General features: G+C 36.6%; 1 protein-coding gene across 5 annotated transcripts in view; it reads right to left on the bottom strand.

Moving 5' to 3' along the window:
* The window catches only part of S1P (membrane-bound transcription factor site-1 protease), an 86,712-nt gene that overhangs the window by 28,242 nt on the left and 36,432 nt on the right, over positions 1–22,038 (bottom strand). For all 5 annotated transcript variants that reach the window (XR_014130964.1, XR_014130965.1, XM_081754394.1 and 2 more), the window contains 6 exons: positions 20,553–20,945; positions 17,946–18,072; positions 16,416–16,657; positions 15,578–15,780; positions 12,033–12,176; positions 8,316–8,454 (listed from right to left, as the gene is read on the bottom strand). Coding sequence is in view for 3 of the 5 variants with exons in the window: in XM_081754394.1 (XP_081610520.1) it covers positions 8,316–8,454; positions 12,033–12,176; positions 15,578–15,780; positions 16,416–16,657; positions 17,946–18,072; positions 20,553–20,945 (1,248 nt within the window). In the remaining 2 variants the exon portion in view is untranslated. The remainder of the gene's footprint in view (positions 1–8,315; positions 8,455–12,032; positions 12,177–15,577; positions 15,781–16,415; positions 16,658–17,945; positions 18,073–20,552; positions 20,946–22,038) is intronic.

The raw sequence follows: 22,038 nt of genomic DNA, 5'->3' as shown, positions 1-22,038 counted from the left end.
TATATCCATATATGCTTACCATGCGGTTTATAATAATTGCTGAAGCTTGTTTATTATATGGAGCGCTTAAAACACAGGGCAATCAACCCACAAAGTTGTGAAAAAATAGACATAAAATTTGTAATGTAAGCTTCTGTTAGTCTACGTACCTTGATTTGGGACTTTCAAATTTCATCCGTTTTTCCACTGAAAAATATCTATAATTCAACAAGGAAATAATTAGACCATAATAATTTAATTGAAATTCATCGTAATTTTGCCCATGTTCTACATACTCTAGTTAGTTTTATAAAAGTTTCGAATATAGTAAAGAAATAACCTAGGTATTCACTGTTACCAATTAGCCATTAAATGAAAGCGAATCAACTCGGAACTTTCGATACCTTCTATTGTAGTAAATTATTGTCTTTTTTCGAAGTTAATTACAAAGAATTATAACAAAGTAGTATAAAGTATCAAAGATTCTGGGTTCGAGGACCGTGCTGTCCAAAACATAAAACATTCCAACCTTAATTGACAGCATTAACAAGTAACATAAATATTACACAGTGTAATTATAAATGTATCCAAAGAGTCATTCGCCATGAAGACGAATTTTGAGGAAAAGCGATATTAAGCTCCCTATCTACTCCAGAATACCCCTGGCCAACATTATAATAAGACCTAGTTAACTCTATCTTGCACTATCTTAATTAATCAGTTATGCATACTTGTAATATTCGACTTATTGTACTTACATAATTACTATTCCTACACTATAAAACAAAATGTAACGACGAGTAAAATTCGCGATTACACAAAGTGACTTAAACACAAGTATACTTTGCCAGTAAGTTAATTCAGGTAGGTGAGATAAGTCTCTCGGAGCTGATTAATTACTTGCCCTACAGACCACGGATGGGTCTTCGCGGAATACGAAGCGCGATAGACTGTGCGAAGAGATCCAGCTCACGCATGGGTCTGAATCGTACTGATTCTTGAATGAACCGAAACAAGTCGTTATAAACCATCTCAATTCTCTTTCCACATTACAAACCGTAACTTTGACCCAAATACACCATAGCCCCGTATTCTATTCCACTTTAGCCAAAATATTATTTCTAAACTCGGTCACCGCTTTCCAACCATCTTGTAATGAGGACGCTCAGATGTATTTCCGTCGAAGAACCTATTTCTTCTGCTTCCTTTGACAGTGACGTCACTCAAAGACTGTTAGATTTTCTGTGCAATAGTTTTGGGAAGAATTCTCTTCCGTGTTAAGGATAGTTTTTGCTTTTGCTTTGTATAAAGTTACTTCTTTCTATTGTTCACTAAAGTTTTTAATGCCTCTTTTTTAGAATTTTTCAATAAAAAAAATTTCCGAATGCCGTCCGTTTTCTCCTCTGGAACGTGGTACATGACTATCCATTTTATATCGTAAAGGTCAGATCCATCATTATTGTAACAGAGCGGTGCTTGAGGGATTGACCGTAGAAATTCAAACTCCGATTAGTTAGAATTTGACAACCTGGTTTTATTACAAGTATAAACTTTTTAGTGGGTAGAAAAGAGGACGTGGATCATGTGTGAGAGTTGATGACGATGTATTTTGGTGGGTCATGGTGAGTAGTGGGTCAGAGAGGGTCGCGGTGTGTGGTGGGTCAAGTTTACATTGACCCACGCCATCTCTGATTAAATCTGTAAAACCAAACCAAAGAGCAATATTACTACACAAAATGCTCATCTTAGCTATTCATGACAAACTATTGCATGATCCGAATAACTCTAGTATATCCACAAACTATCATTTGTCATATTTTACCGAAATACGTCGTGACTTTTCTGACAACTTCATACTTTAAATGTTGTTAATACGCAAAGTTCATTGATCTCATCACTTATTCTCTTATGATCATCACAACCTTTAGGGTACTTCCCGTAGATATAGAAAGGTGAAATGTAGTATCCATGCTTGGTATAGCGTGCAAGTAAACAAAAGAAAAGCAACAGGATAATATTTCCCTCCTCCAAACCTCCTAAAGTGGAGTGTGTTGATTATTCAAAAAAAAAAAAAAGACTAAATCCAATCAGAAATTTCATAAAATATAAAATATGTAGCCAAGTCTCGACTATGCAATAATAATAATAATAATAATAATAATAATAATAATAATAAAGGAACAACAGAATTACAAAATCAATTACGTAAACAATACCTTCCAATTATTACGAACAAATTATTGCCACGACGCAGGGCCGTAACTTGTGGGGGAAGGGGGGTCACTATCCCCCTAGGGAAGCTCCACGCCGTTCGAGGGGTTCCCATTTTAAGACAAAATTGTCTTACTCCATATACGATACGAAAATGAAATTATAAGTGAAGTATCAAACAGATTTACTACGTTACATAAACAGAACAGCACACTAAAGGTAAATAAAATAATAATGAGTCGTGGGCCCATTTCATTAAAAAAATGTCTACTATTAGGGGCACTAGAAATAATATACATTCGAATATTATTGTCAGATTTGTCAATATTGTTCCCTTAATTAATTTGTCGTCTATGGAACTGCCCAGAGGCGTAACTAACGACCCCGCAGACCTTGGTATGCGGGAGATTCCAAGAATTTCAAATATCCTCTGATCTTATTGACCCATACAGATAGGACATCAAGAGTCATGAACTACATATAGTGGAAATTAAGGCTAACTGTTGTCGGCCTTCGTAGCCAAGTGTTCTAGGGCAACGTTCTAGTAATGAAAATAGTTTTTGGCGTGGGTTTAAACCTTGCCCAAGGATTTTTTTAAATTTTCATAACACTTTTTTCATTAAAATAAGCTTGCAGTTTTACTATACGGATCCATAATAAAAGTAATAATAATAATAATAATAATAATAATAATAATAATAATAATAATAATAATAATAATAATAATAATAATAATAGGAGGAGGAGGAACGGGTTAGCCCCGCAGGGATGGGTTAGGTTTTGTTCTCTTGCTCAAATTTTTCTGTACATTTTAAACGACCAACTTAAACAGCTGACTAGGGTAGTGCGCAAAACTGAAACCCTTGGGATCGGCGTAAATGCTGCCGGCTCTTCTATGGAAATTTTAAGTTACGATGAGGAAGAATAGTAGTAATGTAAATCGGGAGCAGGTAATAACGATTAGGTAGCCTTAACTTGAAGAACGTTTCGTGATATTTTCCTCATTGACGAAGGTCTATATAACTTGCTTTTGAGTTAAAGAAGGAAATCTCGAGTAAGTCATTGTGACATTCATAAGGAACGTCTTCTCATATGAGCATTAGTAGTTTGCATAGTCTTACATGCGATGTATAGCGATTTTAACTAGCTAAAAGTTTAGATAAAAGGTTAAGTGACGCGGTAGGTAAGTTGTTAGCGTATTGAACTTCTGTTCGGTGGGCGCAGGTTCGAATCCCGGCCAGGTTGAAACTTTTTCAAATGTTTCAATTTCAATACATATTCAGTGTGACAAGAAAGATGATCTCTCCTGCAGAAAAAAAAAAAGTTGGAATGAGGAGAATTGGAGAAGGTCTCTCAATGAAGGCAATCATTTACTAACTTATTTCCAGCAATTGTTCTAGGTTTTCAGCTACTTTCAAGCATTTTCTGATTCATGCGTGGTTAGTATTTTTATTTCTCTAAACATACAGTATATAAAGAAATAATACATTACATACGCAGCAATTAAGATAAATATATGGTTTTATTTGGAAAACACGATCCGAACCATAGAGATTCATCTTAGAATGGAAAACTGTTTCGTTAGTCACCTACCTTACAATTCTACCTGGATAAACACCTGGATCAGGGCTACCAACTGCGGTCAGTGCCGAGAAAAGCTACGTGTAAGTTGCGTTGGATCTGTCTAGGCGTTCTCACAACTGCAAAAGACCTGGACCCCAAGTAATGGAATTAGAACACTTAGGGGGGGGGGGGATACTTTTTGTGGCTGGGTATACATCCAAGCACAAATTGTGAAATCAGATGGTTCCTCTTTCACTGAAACGGATAAACTAATTGCACTTGTCAATGATTTTCTAAATGCCATGTTTAGTGAAGTACAAATCTACTTGAACAATAAACTGATTTCATTTCCGTCACATAATCATCCATATCGTTCTTACCTGGAAAAGCTGCACAATTATAGTGATGGAGCTAAAAATACACATTTACAAACAGCAATGTGGTTTCAAGATACAGCTGACCATATGAACGCAACCACCAGTGAGAACAAAGGATTTCAACAGCGCTATGAACTGACAAAACAAAGTATGAAATTCGATATGATTGGACATCTTCATTGTGACATTTTTAATCAAGATAAATTTTTAATTCATGGAGTGGAATTACGTGTGAAACTTATTCCTGCAAAACCAAACTTTTGTCTCATGGCCAGTGTAAGTGGTGTCAGTGCAAAAATCAATATTCTAGATACATCGTTGCAAGTAAAAAAAAGTCAGCATTAGCACTAGTGTCAAATCGGCACACAATAAAATTTTACAATCTACACCGACAAAGTATCCTCTGACAAGTATTCAAATAAAATCATTTAGCATCTCGAAAGATATACAATCTAAAACTATTGATAATCTGTTTATGGGAGCATTGCCAAATCGTATTATTGTAGGATTTACATCGAATGGAGCATCCAGTGGAACTATTACCAGCAATCCATTTGAATTTCAACATCTAAACATTAATTTCTTTACAATGTACGTGGATGGAAAAGCTGTACCCTCAAAACCATTGCAACCCAGCTTTGAAGAGAATCTCTACATTTCATCGTACCACACTTTGTTCTCAGGCTCAGGCATACATTTTACTAATACTGGAAATACAATTTCAAGAGCCGACTACAAGAATGGATATACGCTGTTTGTATTTGACCTAACTCCCGATTCTTCTGCTGGAAATTGTCACTATTGGAATTTACAACGACATGGAGGCATCCGATTGGAAGTTCATTTCCAAGAGAAATTAGCAGCACTTTCAAACTGTATTGTGTATGGGGAATTTTCCTCACTCCTAGAGATCGACCACCAGCGCAACATTATCTTGTACTTTTAAACAACAAGGTACGTATACGTTATGTATCATTTCCATTCAGGATGTTGAATACACTACAATTAGCTAATGCTTTAAACGGTACTCCATCATTCAGAAATCATTTTACCGGGGTGTTTGCAAGCGCTGAGTTACCCTCACGGATTTCTCTTCCTCTGGCAATCATTGTTAATACAGATCCATCCACAAAATTAGGAAGCCATTGATTGATAATCGTGATTGCAATTTATATTGATAATCGTGATTGTGGAGAATACTTTGACAGCTATGGACTTCCTCCTTATGTACCACAACATATTGCATTCTTAAAACTTCATTGTATGTATTATAAATATAATAAGAGCCAAATGCATTCATCTGTATGTGACTATTATGCTTATTTATATTTGTGCTGTAAAGCCCAAGGAAAATCTCTGTGTGAAATTCAATACTTGTTCACAACAGTACCCACAGTTAATGATCCTAGACTACTGTAATATATCTTCCAGGTAATTTTATCATATTTATCATTGAGAGTCCATTTTTACATGTTTTGTTTTATCATCATCTACTTCTATACTAATAATCTTTTTTCCTCGTTCTTTTTACAGAATTCACAATAAGAAGCTTTGCAAACATTATGCTGTAAAACATGGAAACAAATCATCACAATCAAGAAGAGGAGGAGGTCTAATGAAGAAACCCAGCTCAATATACAAACATAGTCAATACCTTAGTGTACCAAGAAAGAAGAAGAAACCAGAAAATGAATAAAATACAATTTATGCTTATCTTTGTGTTTTTATTTTCATTCCATCAATATGGTACATACAACGTTATCAGATTCAAAGTAATGTTCTCCTAAAGAAGTGTGCGATATAAGACGAGAACCCTGATCATTAACTTTGTTCAAAATTTCCACCTAACTCATAGAGAACATTGACAACTAACCCCTCGTCGTATCAGAGACTCGCTCATCAAAAACCAAATCATCGATCACGTGACCGTACTAATATTTGACACCCTAATTTTTGTTTGGACAATTCCCAAGGAAACACCCATACTTTATGGCTCTATATGACTTCATCAAAGAGGATAAATTGAGTCAATAACCGAACACGTGGTTATACTAAAACTTGGCAATTTTGTACCCATGAAAGGGAACGAAATGGACCACCCAAATTTATAGTGATGCATATTAGGGTCCTATACTATGATACCAAATGCTTAAATTGGACAATTTCCAAAATTAAAGGGGGGGGGGCAAGGTACCACTCCCAAATTTTATGAAGGTTGCACCAATATACACATGTCTAATAAAAGAGAATAAACCCCTATACACGCCCATATAATCATATAAGGTAATAGGACCTCATCAAAGGGAATAAATAAGGTCAAAACCCGAACACGTGATACAACGTATTGCTTACGTTTATATTTTGGCAATTTTTTACCTATGAAAGGGAACGAGGTGGACCACCCAAATTTATAGTGATATATACATTAATATTAGGGTCCTATACTATAATACCATATGTTTAAATTGGGCAATTTCCAAAATTAAAGGGGTGGGCAAAGGTACCCCTCCCAAATTTTAAAGGAGTGCACCAATGCAACCATGTCTTATGAAAGGGAATGGACCCCTATACATGACCATATAACCATATAAGGTAATAAGACCTTATCAAAAGAGATAAATTAGGTCAAAAACCTCGGAAATTTGAATTTTTGGCAATTTTTACCTATAAAAGGGAACGAGGTGGACTCCCAATACTGATAGAGGTACATACCCTGGTCGTAGGCTACCATACCAAATTTTTAGATTTGGCAATTTCCAAAATGTAAGGGGCTGGTCCTATGTGCCCCTGCCAAAATTTAGGAGGTGGGCCAAGGCACCCCTGCCAAAATGTAGAGGGGTGGTCCTGGGTACCCCTAGGTCATTGACCCAGGGCCAAGGGCATTGACCTTTGACCTATGACGTCACAAAAATGTTGCTGACTCAGTTGCACCAACGCGGGTCCGTACTACTGATATTGTGCCTACTTCACGATTTATTTGATTATTCGTAAGTTTTTGTTGTCTAGGTTTGTATTATCTCGAATAAACGGATTTCCTAGCTGCAATCACGTCATGATGACGTCATGTATCTACACAGAATGGTAGGAGTAGGAATACAATACTTTTAAATACCTTTTACCAATACAACTTATTTAGATTTAATATACCAAATTTTGTAAATTAGTTAGTTTTTCATGCTTTAAGGAAATACTTTTGTAGTGTTGCACGCATTTTTTTATTTACCATATCTAAATTAGTGCGTCATGTTTATTAAAATATAAGATTATATTTTAATTACATCCAATATGATTAGGTGGACGTTGTCCTTTGGGCTGGAGGAGACGGATAATTAAAACAAGTGAATGATGATTAAAGAACTGGTGGATGAGAATATGGGAGGAAATGGGAGTGTTGTCCACCACAAACTTACTTGGCCAGAGATCAAATGAGGGATTCCATGCATCAGAGGTAAGCGCTCTACCACCGAACCACCGTGCTCCCTTTGTGAAAGGGGAAGCAAATATCGTGTAGGATTACTTACTATTTGCAAGAATTTAAAACCCAAAGAGATGTAAGATTTTACAGTACAATAAAAATTTAGTAATTTCTTGTTTTAAGAAACAGCGTTACTAAATACAGAGCTACATTTTCAAACATTTTTCTGACCAGAACAAAATTAATTATTTAATAACTATAGGAATTCTGTTACAGTTTCAAGGACCTAACGTCCTCTTCATCAGACATTGAGAAAAGACAGATGACAGCAATTCTTATATCTTCCTCAGCCGTTAGTTCTGGCTGAGGTTAGAACTCTCTTTTCTCAATGTCTGATGAAGTAGACGTTAGGTCCTTGAAACTGTAACAAAAATCGTATAGTTATTAAATCGTATAGTTATAATCGTCGTTCATTTTGTTCTGGTCAGAAAAATGTTTTAAAATGTTATTGTGATTATCCAGAACTATGGAGTATATTTATTAAGTACAGCTAGTATGAATTAAAAGCTACACCCTTTAACTCAGTGAGAATCTTTTACTTTCTACTTCCCTTTTATTACTTAACTACAAAAGATGAAATACAAGCAAACGTTTGTCCTCCACTTAGTGCAATCTCAGTCACTGTTTGTAGAGCTGCGAGAAGCTTCTTTCGATTGATGCACATTTTCTGCTGTATTGCTACGAGTAAAGTGTAATTGACATATGCCTACCTGTATAAATGATTTCCTTCCATCCTCTGAGGAGAATCGGCAAGTCTATTCACAAACGGAGATTGATGGTCTTTGAATATGGAAGGCAAATGTGCCGTCGCCGTATATTCCAACATCGCATCCAACATCCAAAAGCAATCTAAAAAAAACATTTCACATTAGTATTACACTCTATATTTAAGGCTTTGGGTGACCATTATTATTATTATCATTATTTGAAAAATATACATTGATATACGGTAAACTCTGAATAAAGGAAAAATCCAGGAGTGATCACAAGAATTGCTTGCATTACTTTTACCTTGATAAATATGATTTACACTAAATGAACACAAAAAGTACAATATTAATTAAGAATAAGAATGAAAGAAGAAAGAATATTAACTAAGGGATTCCTACAATCTTTTCCCATAGGTTTCAAAATCTCGAAAACCTCCATTTTCATTCAGGAATATACAACGAATATTGTACTCAACGACTTAGAATTTTTCACATGAACACAATGCAGCAATATAAATAAACTAGTTGTTTTAATTTTACAAGTGTCTATTACTGAACGTTGTGCTAAAGTTGCGACGAATACCAGTCACTTGTTAAAAATGCTCATCGACTTTATTCTCACTTTTTCACTTATTCCAACATACTTCAGAAGTCAAATACTAATACTACAATTTCTTTGCATAATTCCTTCGTATGTATCAAATATTTCTCAGTAAAATAGTTAATGTTTTTGACATGGTCTTCGTAGTCTAAACCTATTACGACATAACTGAGTTTAGGAAATATTATTTCATAACGGAGGACAACACAAACTTTTTTACTATGAACATTTTCTAAATATAAAATATAAGGCGCATCTAGAAAGTAACTTTTCCACGCGTCCCATAGTCAGGAAACCGTATATTGCTAAGCAACTGCGTGCACACGTGACAGAAGGTCCCTGGCATCGCGCATGGACCCGTCGAACTTCCCTAGTCCTCTCAGTAGCATCGTGGCAGTGGTTGAGATGAACGTTACTATTCCAGCTCCCGCCGCGTGTGAAGTGCGAGCAGTGATATAGTTTTTGAATGCACAGGGCACAGCGCTTGTCAGCTGTGTCACGTCTATGGACATCACGTCATGAGCAAGCAGATGGTGCGTTGCTGGTGTAGACAATATGCATGATGAGAAACGCAGTGGGAGGCCAACTGTTATCACAGATGACCTTCTGGACCTTGTTCGGAAGTGCATCATGCAGAATCATCGCTTCACAATAACGGAACTCAGTGGTCAGTTCCCGCAGAATTTCCGCTCCTTATTACACACCATTGTCAGGGAGCGCCTGTTGTTCAAGAAGTTGTGTGCCACTTGGGACTGAAGTAACTGACTCCAAAGCACAAAACAAGGCGCATGAGGTCAGCATTGACATTTTTACAACGATATAGCTGACGATGGATTTCAATCGGCGCTATGCCCTGTGCATTAAAAAACTATCACTGCTCGCTCTTCACACGCGGCGGGATCTGGAATAGGAACGTCCATCTTCAACCACTGCCAAGACGCTACTGAGAGCACTAGGGAAGTTTCGCTGGGGCATGCGTCATGCTAGGACCTTACTCTCTCACACGCACGCAGTCGCTTCGCGCAACATATGGTTTCCTAGCTATGAGACGCGTAGGAAAGTTACTTTCTGGATGCGCCTCGTATTTACATCACTGGTTTTCAAGCTGGGAGTGAAGTATCCAATGTTTATGAAGGGGGCGCTAGGTAAACAAGGTTGGGGACTACTGAATTGCACTACAAGAAGAGAAGAATATTATATATTTTGAACAAAGAATGGAAGACAACAAACACTGACGAAATAATAAAAGAGATCAAGAACACTCATAGCCCAGGAATAACACTATGCTTAGATTTGCGGACAGTATCGCGCTATTAGCAGACAGAGAGAAATAATTAAAGCAGGTCTAAACGGAATACAATACGCGCTTAGCAGCAAATTCAACACGAAAATCAACAAGAGCAGAGCAAAATTTATGAGAAGCATAAGAAAATTGATTGATTACGGTTGAATCAGGACGTCAGCACCCTGCCACGGTAAGGACAATGCCGATCCTGCCGCGAAATAAAACTTCTAGTTCAAATGTAAGTTCCACAAAATAATCGATTACAAGAAATAAAAAAATCCTGTAAGAATTAAAACAGGTTGTGAAATGGGTAAAAGAACAAATATAAAACGAAATATAACATGTACAACAAGAAAATTAACCCAAAAATAGTAATAATAATAACAGAAAAAAAAGGGAAAGTTCAGAGGACGTCAAGTATTCCAGTCTCAGGAATAAAAGTTAAGAACGCAGTAGCCCCCAAAATCAAAGATTTTTAGCTAGTTCTAAACGTTCTTGGAAGTTTTAATATTCTGGACATTCCAAAGAATGTATCGAATAATCAGAAACAATACAGTCTTCACAATATGGACGATTAACGCGACGCACTAAATAGGAATGAGTGAGATGAGATTATTCGATATACAAGTGATCCGGGATCAGTTCATCTCATTGGTTAGTGTGCGACGTCTATCAACTGCCCAAGATAAGTTATTTTTCTTGGCCTGGTTTCAATTCACTTACTAGCAAGAATGCATATGTTGAAGGAAACAGAGCCTTTCTAATTCAAATGTGCCCCTTCTGGCATTGCTGTCGATGTGTTTTCTCGTACCTCTCTCGAAAGAGAAGAGACAAGTTAGCTTACTTTGCCCGAAATCCTTCAATAGTTGAATGTGGACAGGGTTGCCACACTGACGGGCTTCGTTGTGCACTGTCTTGTTAAATGTTCTAAGTATCCTACGATCTTCACTCGCCAAGACCAAACGACTGAATGACAAACCGAGGTCATTCACTTCTTTCACCAAAGCAAAGGAAAGGTTTCCTCTTGTAAGAGGGCTGCGAGGGTGGGGCTGAAGTGTGTTTCAGATACTCTCCGAGGGCACACTTGAAATAGAAATGCTCTAGCTACTGAGATCGAAGGATGCCAGTGCTTCAGTGCTACTCCTGTCAATGCGACGTTTCTGGCTGTTGCGTCGGCGCGCTCATTTCCCCCGAATTCTGGGCATGTTCCGACACCTATTAACGACATAGCTCTGTTGGTGTGACCGATGAAATTTCACCAGAATGTCTTGCAGGAGGGCGTATTTATTAAAGACATCCTACAGGCTTTTAATAAAGCTTTGCTAGTCAGTGAAGTGGGAGAGAGCAGACATGTACTGAACAAAGAGACAGCCATTCAAATTCGTCAACGGTGAAATTCGGAAGCACGAATGTAGTACCATAGGCGTGTAGCCCAAGACGTGCTGTATAACATCACAAATTTGGTTACCACGTATGAACGCACAATGTCCAGTGATACGTTTATTGACCCGCTTTCCTGAGCACTGAAAACTTTATTTACATGCTCTCCCGTGTTTCTTATAAAATGGCATACGTCAAATAGGGACAAATCTAAACGAACCTTATCGTCTTATATGGATAAATGTAACTCAGTAGATAAATGTAATTCTTCTTCTTTCCTTCTATACCCAAAAAAAGTTCCAGGAGTCGCTGCTATGTTACCCATATTCCTACAATACGTTTATCTTACACACAGAGTAAGATCTGTGTGATTCCCCACAAAAGAAATAAAACAACAAAAGACAAAAGACTAGATGCACAAACTGAATGAGAGGAAAATAAACGACATTACCTTTCTGCAAATGGCTGTTGTCTAAGCAGTTGGAATCTCCGTAGATAACCACTCGACCACTTTTCTCACTTGCTTTGCTTTGGTAAAGCCCAAGAATAGGAACATCTTGCTTTGTTTCCGTCTCTTTCTCCAGAACTTCCTGACCTGCAAACATCAACATTTCAACTAACAACATTCTTTACATTTAATAGACACCATGCAGGGGAATTTGGTTTGCATACTGTGGTATTTTCTCAATTGATAATGAAACCGAAAATGATAGAACGTTTCTATCACTTTCTAATCCTGGCCGAAGTACCTAAACATTTTGGGATGTAGAACATGTCCCATATAGATAACATGGGAAAGATTTTTCAGTTCCCCATAAAACCACTATAAAGTTAGACATTTCTAATTTTGGTGATTTACTTAGGTAACCATACAAGCATACCAAATTTCAAATTTTTTATTTCAATTCCAAGTACCTAAAATATGAAATTATAGGTTAAAAAAAAACATGGGGAATTTCTAAATCCCCTCTTTAGACGACCTAAAAATTAAAAAGATTCACCTGTAGCAAATTTCCTATGGGTTAGTTCCGGAAAGCTACAATCATGCCAAATTTTAACTTTCCATGTCACCCGGAAGTACCCGTAATTTTATGTCAATTCATGTAGTTTTATACACAGGGTGGCCCAAAAGTAGGTATACAGTCCCGTACTGATCAACTCATTGCTTTTTATAGTTCTTATTGTTATCCATCAGGTAGACTTAGTTTGTTTATTATTTGTTCTTAATGTCTTTTTTTATTTATATCTTAAGCTCGGAAAAGCCGAAGCAAATCAACTTATAAGCTAAGATGTTATAGTTCATCAATGCAGGGGTGTATACCTACTTTTGGGCCACCCTCTATAGTTAAGATTAGGATTAGAGTGCAGAAGGAATATATTCTTGGGGTACTTAATTGCAGAATAGCGCTTCTCGCTATCTATTGCCGTTTTTATTCTACAACAATCAAAGTTAAAAAGCTGAAACAGTTTGAATAGAGCGTTAAGAAAAAAGATGGTACCTATTCTTAGAACACTAAAATCAATTCCAAAAAAACGCTCCTTGCTATCTCTTATTTCTTTTTACTCTACGTAGCTAAATATTCAAAGCGGATGTTGTGAATTTCTACCACTTCCGGTTTTAGTAGAGTTAAGAGTAGAAATGAAATGCATTTCTGCAATCGATTGCAAGAAATTACCTTCTTGCTATATATTACCGTTTTTGTCCTACAGTGATCAACGTAAAACCGGAAGTGGTTGATTTTTACCACTTCCGGTTTGAATATCACGTGCATAACGAACTCGATTCTTATCTTGACCCTCTACATCTTGATCACATTAAGTAGTTTTTGGGATTCTTTGTCTCCTGGACTGACGGACACACGAACAGAGAGAATAAATATTTAAAGAAGTTAACCAAACTCATTAAAAATTAACCTGGTGTTGAATATAGTTGCTCTCGGACAATCAGTCAGCTGAAGATACGAACAACATTGTCAACTCTCAAAACGTTGGACGACATGGAATTCAGCTGGTTGACTGCCCGAGAATCCATGTATTTTTCATCACGACACCAGGACAGTTTCAGTTCTTATTTCAAACCTGGTGTTTTCTTAAATATAAGTCATGGAAAAACCGGCTAAACCGTTTGAAATGAGTTTTGGACACCCAGCTGCAACTAGGTTTTTACCGTGTAAAATTTTATTTAAATGTGTATCGGGGAATACGGCATAATCTGGGCGAGAAATTTCGTATCTCACGAGCCCTGAAGTTAAATTATGAAATTTCGTACATAAATTCCTCATTGCAATAAATGAACACGTACCTCACCGTTAAGGAGAGGGAGCAATTTCTATATATTTTGGCCACACTGAAATCGACGTTGGCTGTTGTTTGTGACTGCATCATGGGAAAACATCTGATACGTTTGAAATAAATTTCGGAACATAGTTAGTACCCACCCAAACTGTTTTTTTTAATATTATTATTATTATGCCGCTTTGATTAAGAGGTGTATCCTCAAGAGTACAGAAGGTTTCAAAATTTATACCAAATACTAAGTATCTTCTGGGTTTTATTACAATTTTATTAAAATATGTATCCTAAGGGTGGAAAGGGGCTTCAAATAATATTGTCAACCTGGGTTGTTACTTCTTTTTAAAATTTACTTTACAATGTAGCATTTTCTACTAAGAGTACTTTGAAATGAAATGAAATCTTTAAGTTTCACGTGCTAGATTATGCTGACTAGGCTAAAGGAGATGGTGATGATGAGAAACGAATGAAATGGTGGAATGAAGAAAGTGAGAGGAAACGGGAGAACCCCGAGAAAACCCACGCAGACTGTGTTTGTTCACTACAAAGTTCACTTGGTGCTTGGCGCGAGCTGGGATCGAACCAGGGACCCCATGCACCACAGGTGAACGCTCTACCACTAAGCCACCGCGGCCCTGTCAATAGAGCGCTTTGAGTAGACTCAGATTGATAACATTAGCTCAAGATACATCTTACATTAAATATATTGCCAATGTTGGATGTACAAACCTAAAATGTGTTATGAGGTACTTTGGGGCTCTTCATAACAGTTTTCAGGCGGCAAAACAGAACCGCTGTGTAAAAGCAACACAAATTCAAAGTAGTAGTTAATATATATTTTGTTTCATTCTTAATGTGTTTAAATGCGTGTTTATGTAGCGAATGTCTGTTACGTTACTGAAGTATTTGACAATTCTCAGGCCACAAAGAGAAGAGGTTAACTGGATCATACCTGACGTAGTTGATGATGTTGACCAAAATCAAGAACTCCACTACTTGAGTGCACCAGCCTTTGTTGTACACAATCTCAATCTCTCAAGATAACGTTATTGAACACTTAATTCTCAACTTGAAGATTTAACTATGACATACTAGCACAATGGTTTTTCAACTACTACTCTAATAATTCCAATCTTCACTCCGATTCTGACTGACTACGACGAAATAAAATGAAGCATCCACACAACAAAGGTGCTTGCACTGCAGCTCGTGGCTCCCAAAATTCGGGTCAAAATCATTAACATGTGTATATGAGATTTTTCTGAAGAAATCTTACTTAACCAATACTTCTTAAAGATTGAGCATCCTGTCAGCACTCTAAATTTTACATAATTTATATAACGCTGTCCGATGCAATGTGTTGTGTTAACAACAAAACATACAATTACAAAATGCTTACAATCACAGAAAATCTTTCAGACAACTTACATAATTACATTCACAGACTTTTTTTTTTTTTTTTTTTTTTTTTTTTATGGAACAGAAATACAAAAACAAAAACAAACTGTGAACATCTTCCAAAACTGAGACGATATTACCAATAATGAGATTAAAATGTTAAGACTCTTTGATAATATAACTTCCCGTCAAAGAGTCTTAACGGGAAGAACGGGGATTCCGGGTAAATTAGTTACTGATACAGAGCTAACAGCTAACGACAACGTAGTCCCAAACTAGATTGAAATCGTAAATCGTACAACTCACCTTGATCTTTAAGCGTTTGCGTTATAATAAGCCCTCCTTCTGGAAACTGCGAGATGCTGGTGCCTGAAGCGTAATACATTTCATGGTCACCTAATGAGAAATCTCCTTCGAACACCTGGTCTCCCAGCGCTATTCCCCACGGAGACAGCAGCTCATTCAGAGCAGGGATGTTGGCACCACCAGTATCTGGCATCCACCATTGTCTAAGGAAAATAATAAATTTTTTAAAAAATCTAGAAACACGTAATCTTTGCACCAAATCAAAAATAACTTTTTTTTTCCTATCGGGATTTTATTGTTCTTTAGTTTTATAAAGGTTTACATTGTATTTTATTTGTGTACATGAACGATATCGCTTCCAATTTCTGCCTAACAACCATAACCGTAACACACATTAAATGGGAGCTTACTACTTTATCTCTCTACTTTGTTTTACCCTATTGTACTTAACAAATGAAAAGAAAGTACTAAATTTTGTCCAAGGTACTATCAAGCCATTCTGAAAACTTCTTTCTATGAACAGCTATACTTTTAATGTCAACCACTGTAACTTTGATCGAATATTCAAGATGGTCTGAAAATGAAAATGACTCATCATGTTGGCCTTCCAACAACTGCTAACAGGAAATTTTCGATACAATGCGTGAATCAAAACAACCTTCTCAATCATGATAATGTTCATTACACATGCTACTCTCCACAAAACTAGAAATATTAATTTACTTACAAAAGCAATCGAAAGGATTTTCTTGTAACAATGTGCAATTCTATGTATGACTTGCTTTATACAATCAAAAAATATTGAAAAAACTAAGCAGCTTCACTATTATATCCTTACCTGGTATTTTCATCATAGAACTTGACTTTCTTCATCACAGAAACATTATACCAATCAGCAAACACGATCAGTGAGAGGCCGTTATCCACATCTCTTTTAAGTTTCGACCGTTCCTCAGGAAAGTATTCCTCTTCGGCGTCTACCAACATCAGCGTCCCGTACTGTGATGCATCAAAGCACGTGAAAGGAGAGCCTAACACCTCGATGTAGTAGCCACTGTTCCGCAGATGCTGGTACATGTCCTTAAAGCACACCAAGATGCATCGATCAGCACCAAAATTTGTAGCTGAGTTCATTTACAAACAAGTGTGTATAAATGGCTAATAGTCGAGAAACCTGAGGTTTGAACCTTGCGGCTAAACTCCTTAAGCATTTCTGGCAGTTTCGTCCCAATCTCACGACACGAATACTGGACACAAAAAATCGGTTTCTCGGGGTTTAGAAAATCCGGTCTGATTTTCTAGGAAACCGGTTTCGGTTTTTTAACAACTGTTGTTGTTTCTCGGTTGACTTGTTTGGGAATGAGAACTGCAAGAAGAACAAAAGGATACCAGCTTTGGCGGAAGGAAATCACACTGGTTTCAGTAAAAACCTGAAACTGTTGGAGAAAAATGAAAACGGTTTCGGTAAAAAACCAAACTGATTTTTGAAGAAAACCGAAACCGGCTTCGATGAAAATCTTTTTATTATTATTATTATTATTACAGAAAACTGGTTTCACTGAAATGTCAATATCGGTTTCTCCAGAAACCGGTTTGCGGTTTCTATAAAAGCCAATTTTATACATTCCTACTTCTGACTGATTTCCTTCCACTTACTATCACTGTGAAAGATTTCATATTAACTGCAGCAGACACTTGTTCACAAGAAAATAAATGTTTCTTTAAAAAGTAACAACTACTCTGGATAATGAATCGATTCTATCTAAATGTAACAATCCGATTTCTCAATTCTATTACCGCAGTCTTTATATAAGTACATCGACTTCTTCAGTTGCCTTCGTAATCAAACTTACTACCGTACAGATATTTCGAAATGTTGAGTTGAAAACTTATTTTAGAAACTACTATACAGGGAATTCACAAAAATGAAATTTTTAAGTTTAACGTCCCACGGTTATGCCGGTTAGACTAAAGGAGACGGTGATAATGAGAAATGAGTGAAATGGTGGAATGAAGAAAGTGGTAGGAAACGGGAGAACCCCGAGAAAACTCACGAGCACGGTGTTTGTCCAACACAAAGTTCACACGGCGCGAGCTGGGATCGAACCAGGTACCGCAAGCACCGGAGGTGAACGCTCTACCACTGAGCCACCGCGCCCCCAACAGGGAATTCACAGACTTTAATGCATGTTGTGCACATATTTCATATATTACCTATAACACAGAATCAGTAATATTATAATTTTCAATGAATTTATCTTTACACATTTATTTAGTTTACACATTAATTATCTAGTTTAACTTTCAGGGAGCGAACAACCCGAATGCCTGTGTCCCTACCTGTAATTCATTAAAAACAGAAGTTTACCTTGAAATTTGTATGGATATGATCCCCATTCCAATCCAACGGATCGTTCTTCATGCGAAGATTATCACGAGGAAAATAACCCGGAGGATAGCGCAAGTTGTGGTACTGATCCCACAAGATTCGTTTGCTGAAACAAAAACAAAATGTACCTCTGTTAGAATACCTTTTGTAAGATTGTTAACAAATATGATAAGTCATGACAAATAATGAAAAGCTATTCTTTCACACATTAGGCAGCAGATTAACAACGCTATTTTAGATTTTAAATGCACTAATCTACATAGGATGATAGTAAAATTTCCCATAACATCTCTTCTATAGACGATGCCTTACGACTTCAACATATTCTCGCTAAACGTACTGACTACTGTGAGACTTGGAATGTAAAAACTGAACCCTCAAAAATGTTGTACTCTTATTATTTCTTTGAAGAAAAATAAAATTTATGACAGATATTGTATTAATAACAGTCCTATCGAAAGAGTTGTGACACATAAAGACCTCGGAGTAGTATTTGATGAGAAAGTTACATTCGCTGATCACATCACTGTTACTGTGAAGAGGGCTATGAGAGTGCTGGGCATTCTTTACAGATTTACTGAAATTCGCGATCTCAAATCACTCAGTATTTTCTTCAAAGTTTTATATTTCCTAAAATCGAATATTGCTCACCGATATGGAATATGGCCTGTGCTTCAAACTTATCCCGTTTTGATTCTGTTCTTAAGCTTTTTCTTACCGTTGTCAAACAAAGAGTTCCTTCAGTGTGTAATCTTAATAAAACAGAGCTCCTACACAAACTTAATATTCAGACTCCACTTACGCGATGCATGGTGACAGACTTGCTGCTTCTCCATAAAATTATCAATGGGAAAATTAACTCCGAATTATTGGTCTCAGTTATCGATTTTCGTGTACCTTCTCGCCTTATTCGCTGCCATACGTTGTAACACCCAGATTATCAATACGTTCCTTATATTAGAACGTTCCTTATATTAGAACGTTCCTTATATTTCAGGTTGACATCATTGTATAATAGTTTATCGTCGGATGTTGATATTTTTGACTGAAAATTATTTTAGAAACAAACTAAGTCTCTGTAAATGTATATGTACTTTGTTACATTGTTTCAATGTAAAATGGGCATAGATCTGTACTTGAAATATTTATAAATAAATACATAAAATGAATATGAAGAAGTGGTTAGTTTTACTATTGATACTTTTTTTTTCGCTGGAGCTCTCAATTTTATTAATTTTATTATAAATTTATTTCACTGTTTTATAAACTAGAATTGTACTAAATTCACTAGTGTTACAGCTCACAAAGGAGTGTGTTTTAAAAATTACTAGATCAAAAGATCCAATATATTTCAGGCAAAAATTTTCTTGTAGGCTTATATCTAGAGAACTACGTATAGTGTAACCAAAACCAAACTATCACTTAACTCAGAATAAGTAAATAAATAAATAAATAAAATAAACGAAAACTCAATTTAGGGGGCGTTCAAAAATGTTGTGGCCCTTGATCCAAAAAATCCAATATATTTCATTCAAACAAAAATTTTCTTGTACGCCTCATATCTGGAGAAGTACATATAGTGTAGCCAAACCCAAACTATCACTTAACTGAGTATGATGTGCTTATTCCGTAAAAAATACAACAACTCGATTTAGGGGCCGTTCAAAAATTTTGTTGCCCCGACCCAAAAACTATTTATTGGTCAAGATTGCAATGTGTTGATGCATTTTTTGGATTATTCCTAAAATTCTTGTATTTTCACATAAAACTTGAATATGAATTTACTCCCCAACTGTCCAGGAAGTTTAAATTATTTTACAGCTTTACAACGCAATTTTATCTTTACAAATACGAGGGGGAGTTCGAGTGGCGATGCAAGACCAAAAATAGCATGTGGCATTCAAGATCAGACGTACCGTTACTTTTCCACATAAGTACCACGTACATTGAGACATTCGTCACAGCTGTCTATATGAGCTTCAAAATCCTTCCAGAAAAAATTCAGGGCTCTGCATACGGAAGAAGCGTCAAACAGCTTCTGAGACTTCAGCACTGATTTCAAAGCGCCTGTCGCCGAGAGTCTTCTTCAAAGTCGGAAACAGATTCGGGGGTGAAGTAGTGGACCCACACACATTTCATCCCCCGTAACAATCCGGAGTCATTGCCATCACGGCGGTAACGAAAGGGGAAACTTATTTTTGGACTCTCCCTCATAAAATTGAAGCAATGAAGAGTTACATAACGCTCTTCAAACAGGTTCTTAAACTTGAATATTTTTTCAAATTCCGTATAAAGGATAAAAATAGCGCATATTATTAGCAGTTAAACTAAACATATCGTTTAATGCATCTTGAGTAATTTTCCTGTTTCAACACATGCGTAGGTCTTCCTTGGTATGTTAAGAGTCAAGTGCATTTGTCGAAACAGTTTAGGAAATTTATAGGCACACACATTACGGGGTAAGTTTTATCTAACCATTATTCTTCCTTAATATACAAGTCTTCCGCCAGACAACACACAGCATGTTTTAGAATACTATAAGAAGGTGAAGAATAAAAAAATGTAAAGAATGATACTACTACTTACTGGCGTGGAGGCGTAGGAATAATCATAGCTTTAATGGCCAATTTGACGGTAGACTTTCGCGGCTCTTTCTCCCCATCTTCTGGAGGCGACTGGATGGTTAACGACACCTGGCCCTGAGCGATGCCTTCCCAACTAGCAGCACTTTTCGAAGCAGCGATGGAAATCGCCAAGTATCCAGACCATGGCCACAAAACATCAGAGTAGGAAAAAGCGATGTCCAAATGCTGTCCAAATTGAGGCACATAAGGATGCCATTCTGGTTTCCCAACGATTTTCCCTGAAACTCCCATCCCATTCAGGATAGTTACGTTCACTATGGTGGGCATTCCCCCATAGTATATGGGCTGGGTACAGTATGGCCACATATACTGGCATTCTGTGAGGTCGATGTAACTGGAATAAAATCCAAATAGAAATTACTGCATAGACAATGATTCCACAGATAAAATATAATTGTTAGTGTAGCTTGAACAGAGAGTATTTTGAGATGGTGTAATGTAAGATTACAATAGTACTTATCTTATGTAGACTTAGAAGCACAAAAAAAAAGAAGAAAAGAAAAATAACTTTCCGATACGTGAGTGACTATCCTCTTCCAAGGATGAGCCAAAAAGTTCTTCACATGCTTGTGATTTCAGTATCAGTGGATACTTCTAAATTTCTTTTTTTTTTTTTTTTTTTTTTTAAGTGACGTCTAATATTTTAATAAATTAACCTCTACGTTAAGGCTTAAGAAAAATATAGTCATTTCATCTTAAAATTAAGCTGTAAAATTAAGCTTACTAAACTGCCGTATTTACGCGAATCTAAGACATACTCAAATGTAAGATGCACCCCAAATTTTGAAGGAAAAATTGAAAAAAAAAAATCCTCGAATGTAAAACGCACTCTTGGCGAGGAATAAATAGTAGCCATATCACGGACGAACAAGTGTTTTCGAACGTGTCACGACGCCAGAAGACGTTAACTTTAAAACTGCACTTGCAAATTTTCGGAGAAGCAGGTTGTCATTCCCAAACAATGACTCACTCACTCGCGCCACCCCCCGCCCGTCTTTTCCAAACCTGTTTGTGCCTCCAACTTCCTGAATTCGCAGCATTTTTACTCCTTATTTTGTTATCAGTTGTCATGCTTCAAGATGTGTGACTCACTTATTTGTGCTCTTTAAACGAAGGAAGACTAGGAAAACCACGCTATGTGGGAGGGGAAGGAAAAATCTCCGCTGTCGTAAATTCATCACAAGAATGATTATTTTCTCTCATTTTCCACTGGTTTGCGGGCTAGTTTTATAAGGTTATTATTTCGCGTAAAATGTACGATTTTAGTTCTGTATTCTGTTCATACACACAAAATACACATTCTTCAGAGAATCGTGACTAACGGGATTAGCAATTTTTGACAGAACTCCATCTAATCTGGCCTAAATTTGCTTAACTCAATTCTAAGACGCGCCTTGATTTTGAAGGGAAAAGACCGACAAAAAAAA

Source organism: Thermobia domestica, chromosome 1 (assembly GCF_964235325.1).
Source record: "Thermobia domestica chromosome 1, izTheDome1.hap1.1, whole genome shotgun sequence".
NCBI classification, from domain to species: Eukaryota; Metazoa; Arthropoda; class Insecta; order Zygentoma; family Lepismatidae; genus Thermobia; species Thermobia domestica.
Note: the sequence above shows the minus strand (reverse complement) of the source record. Positions and strands in the feature narration are given on the sequence as shown.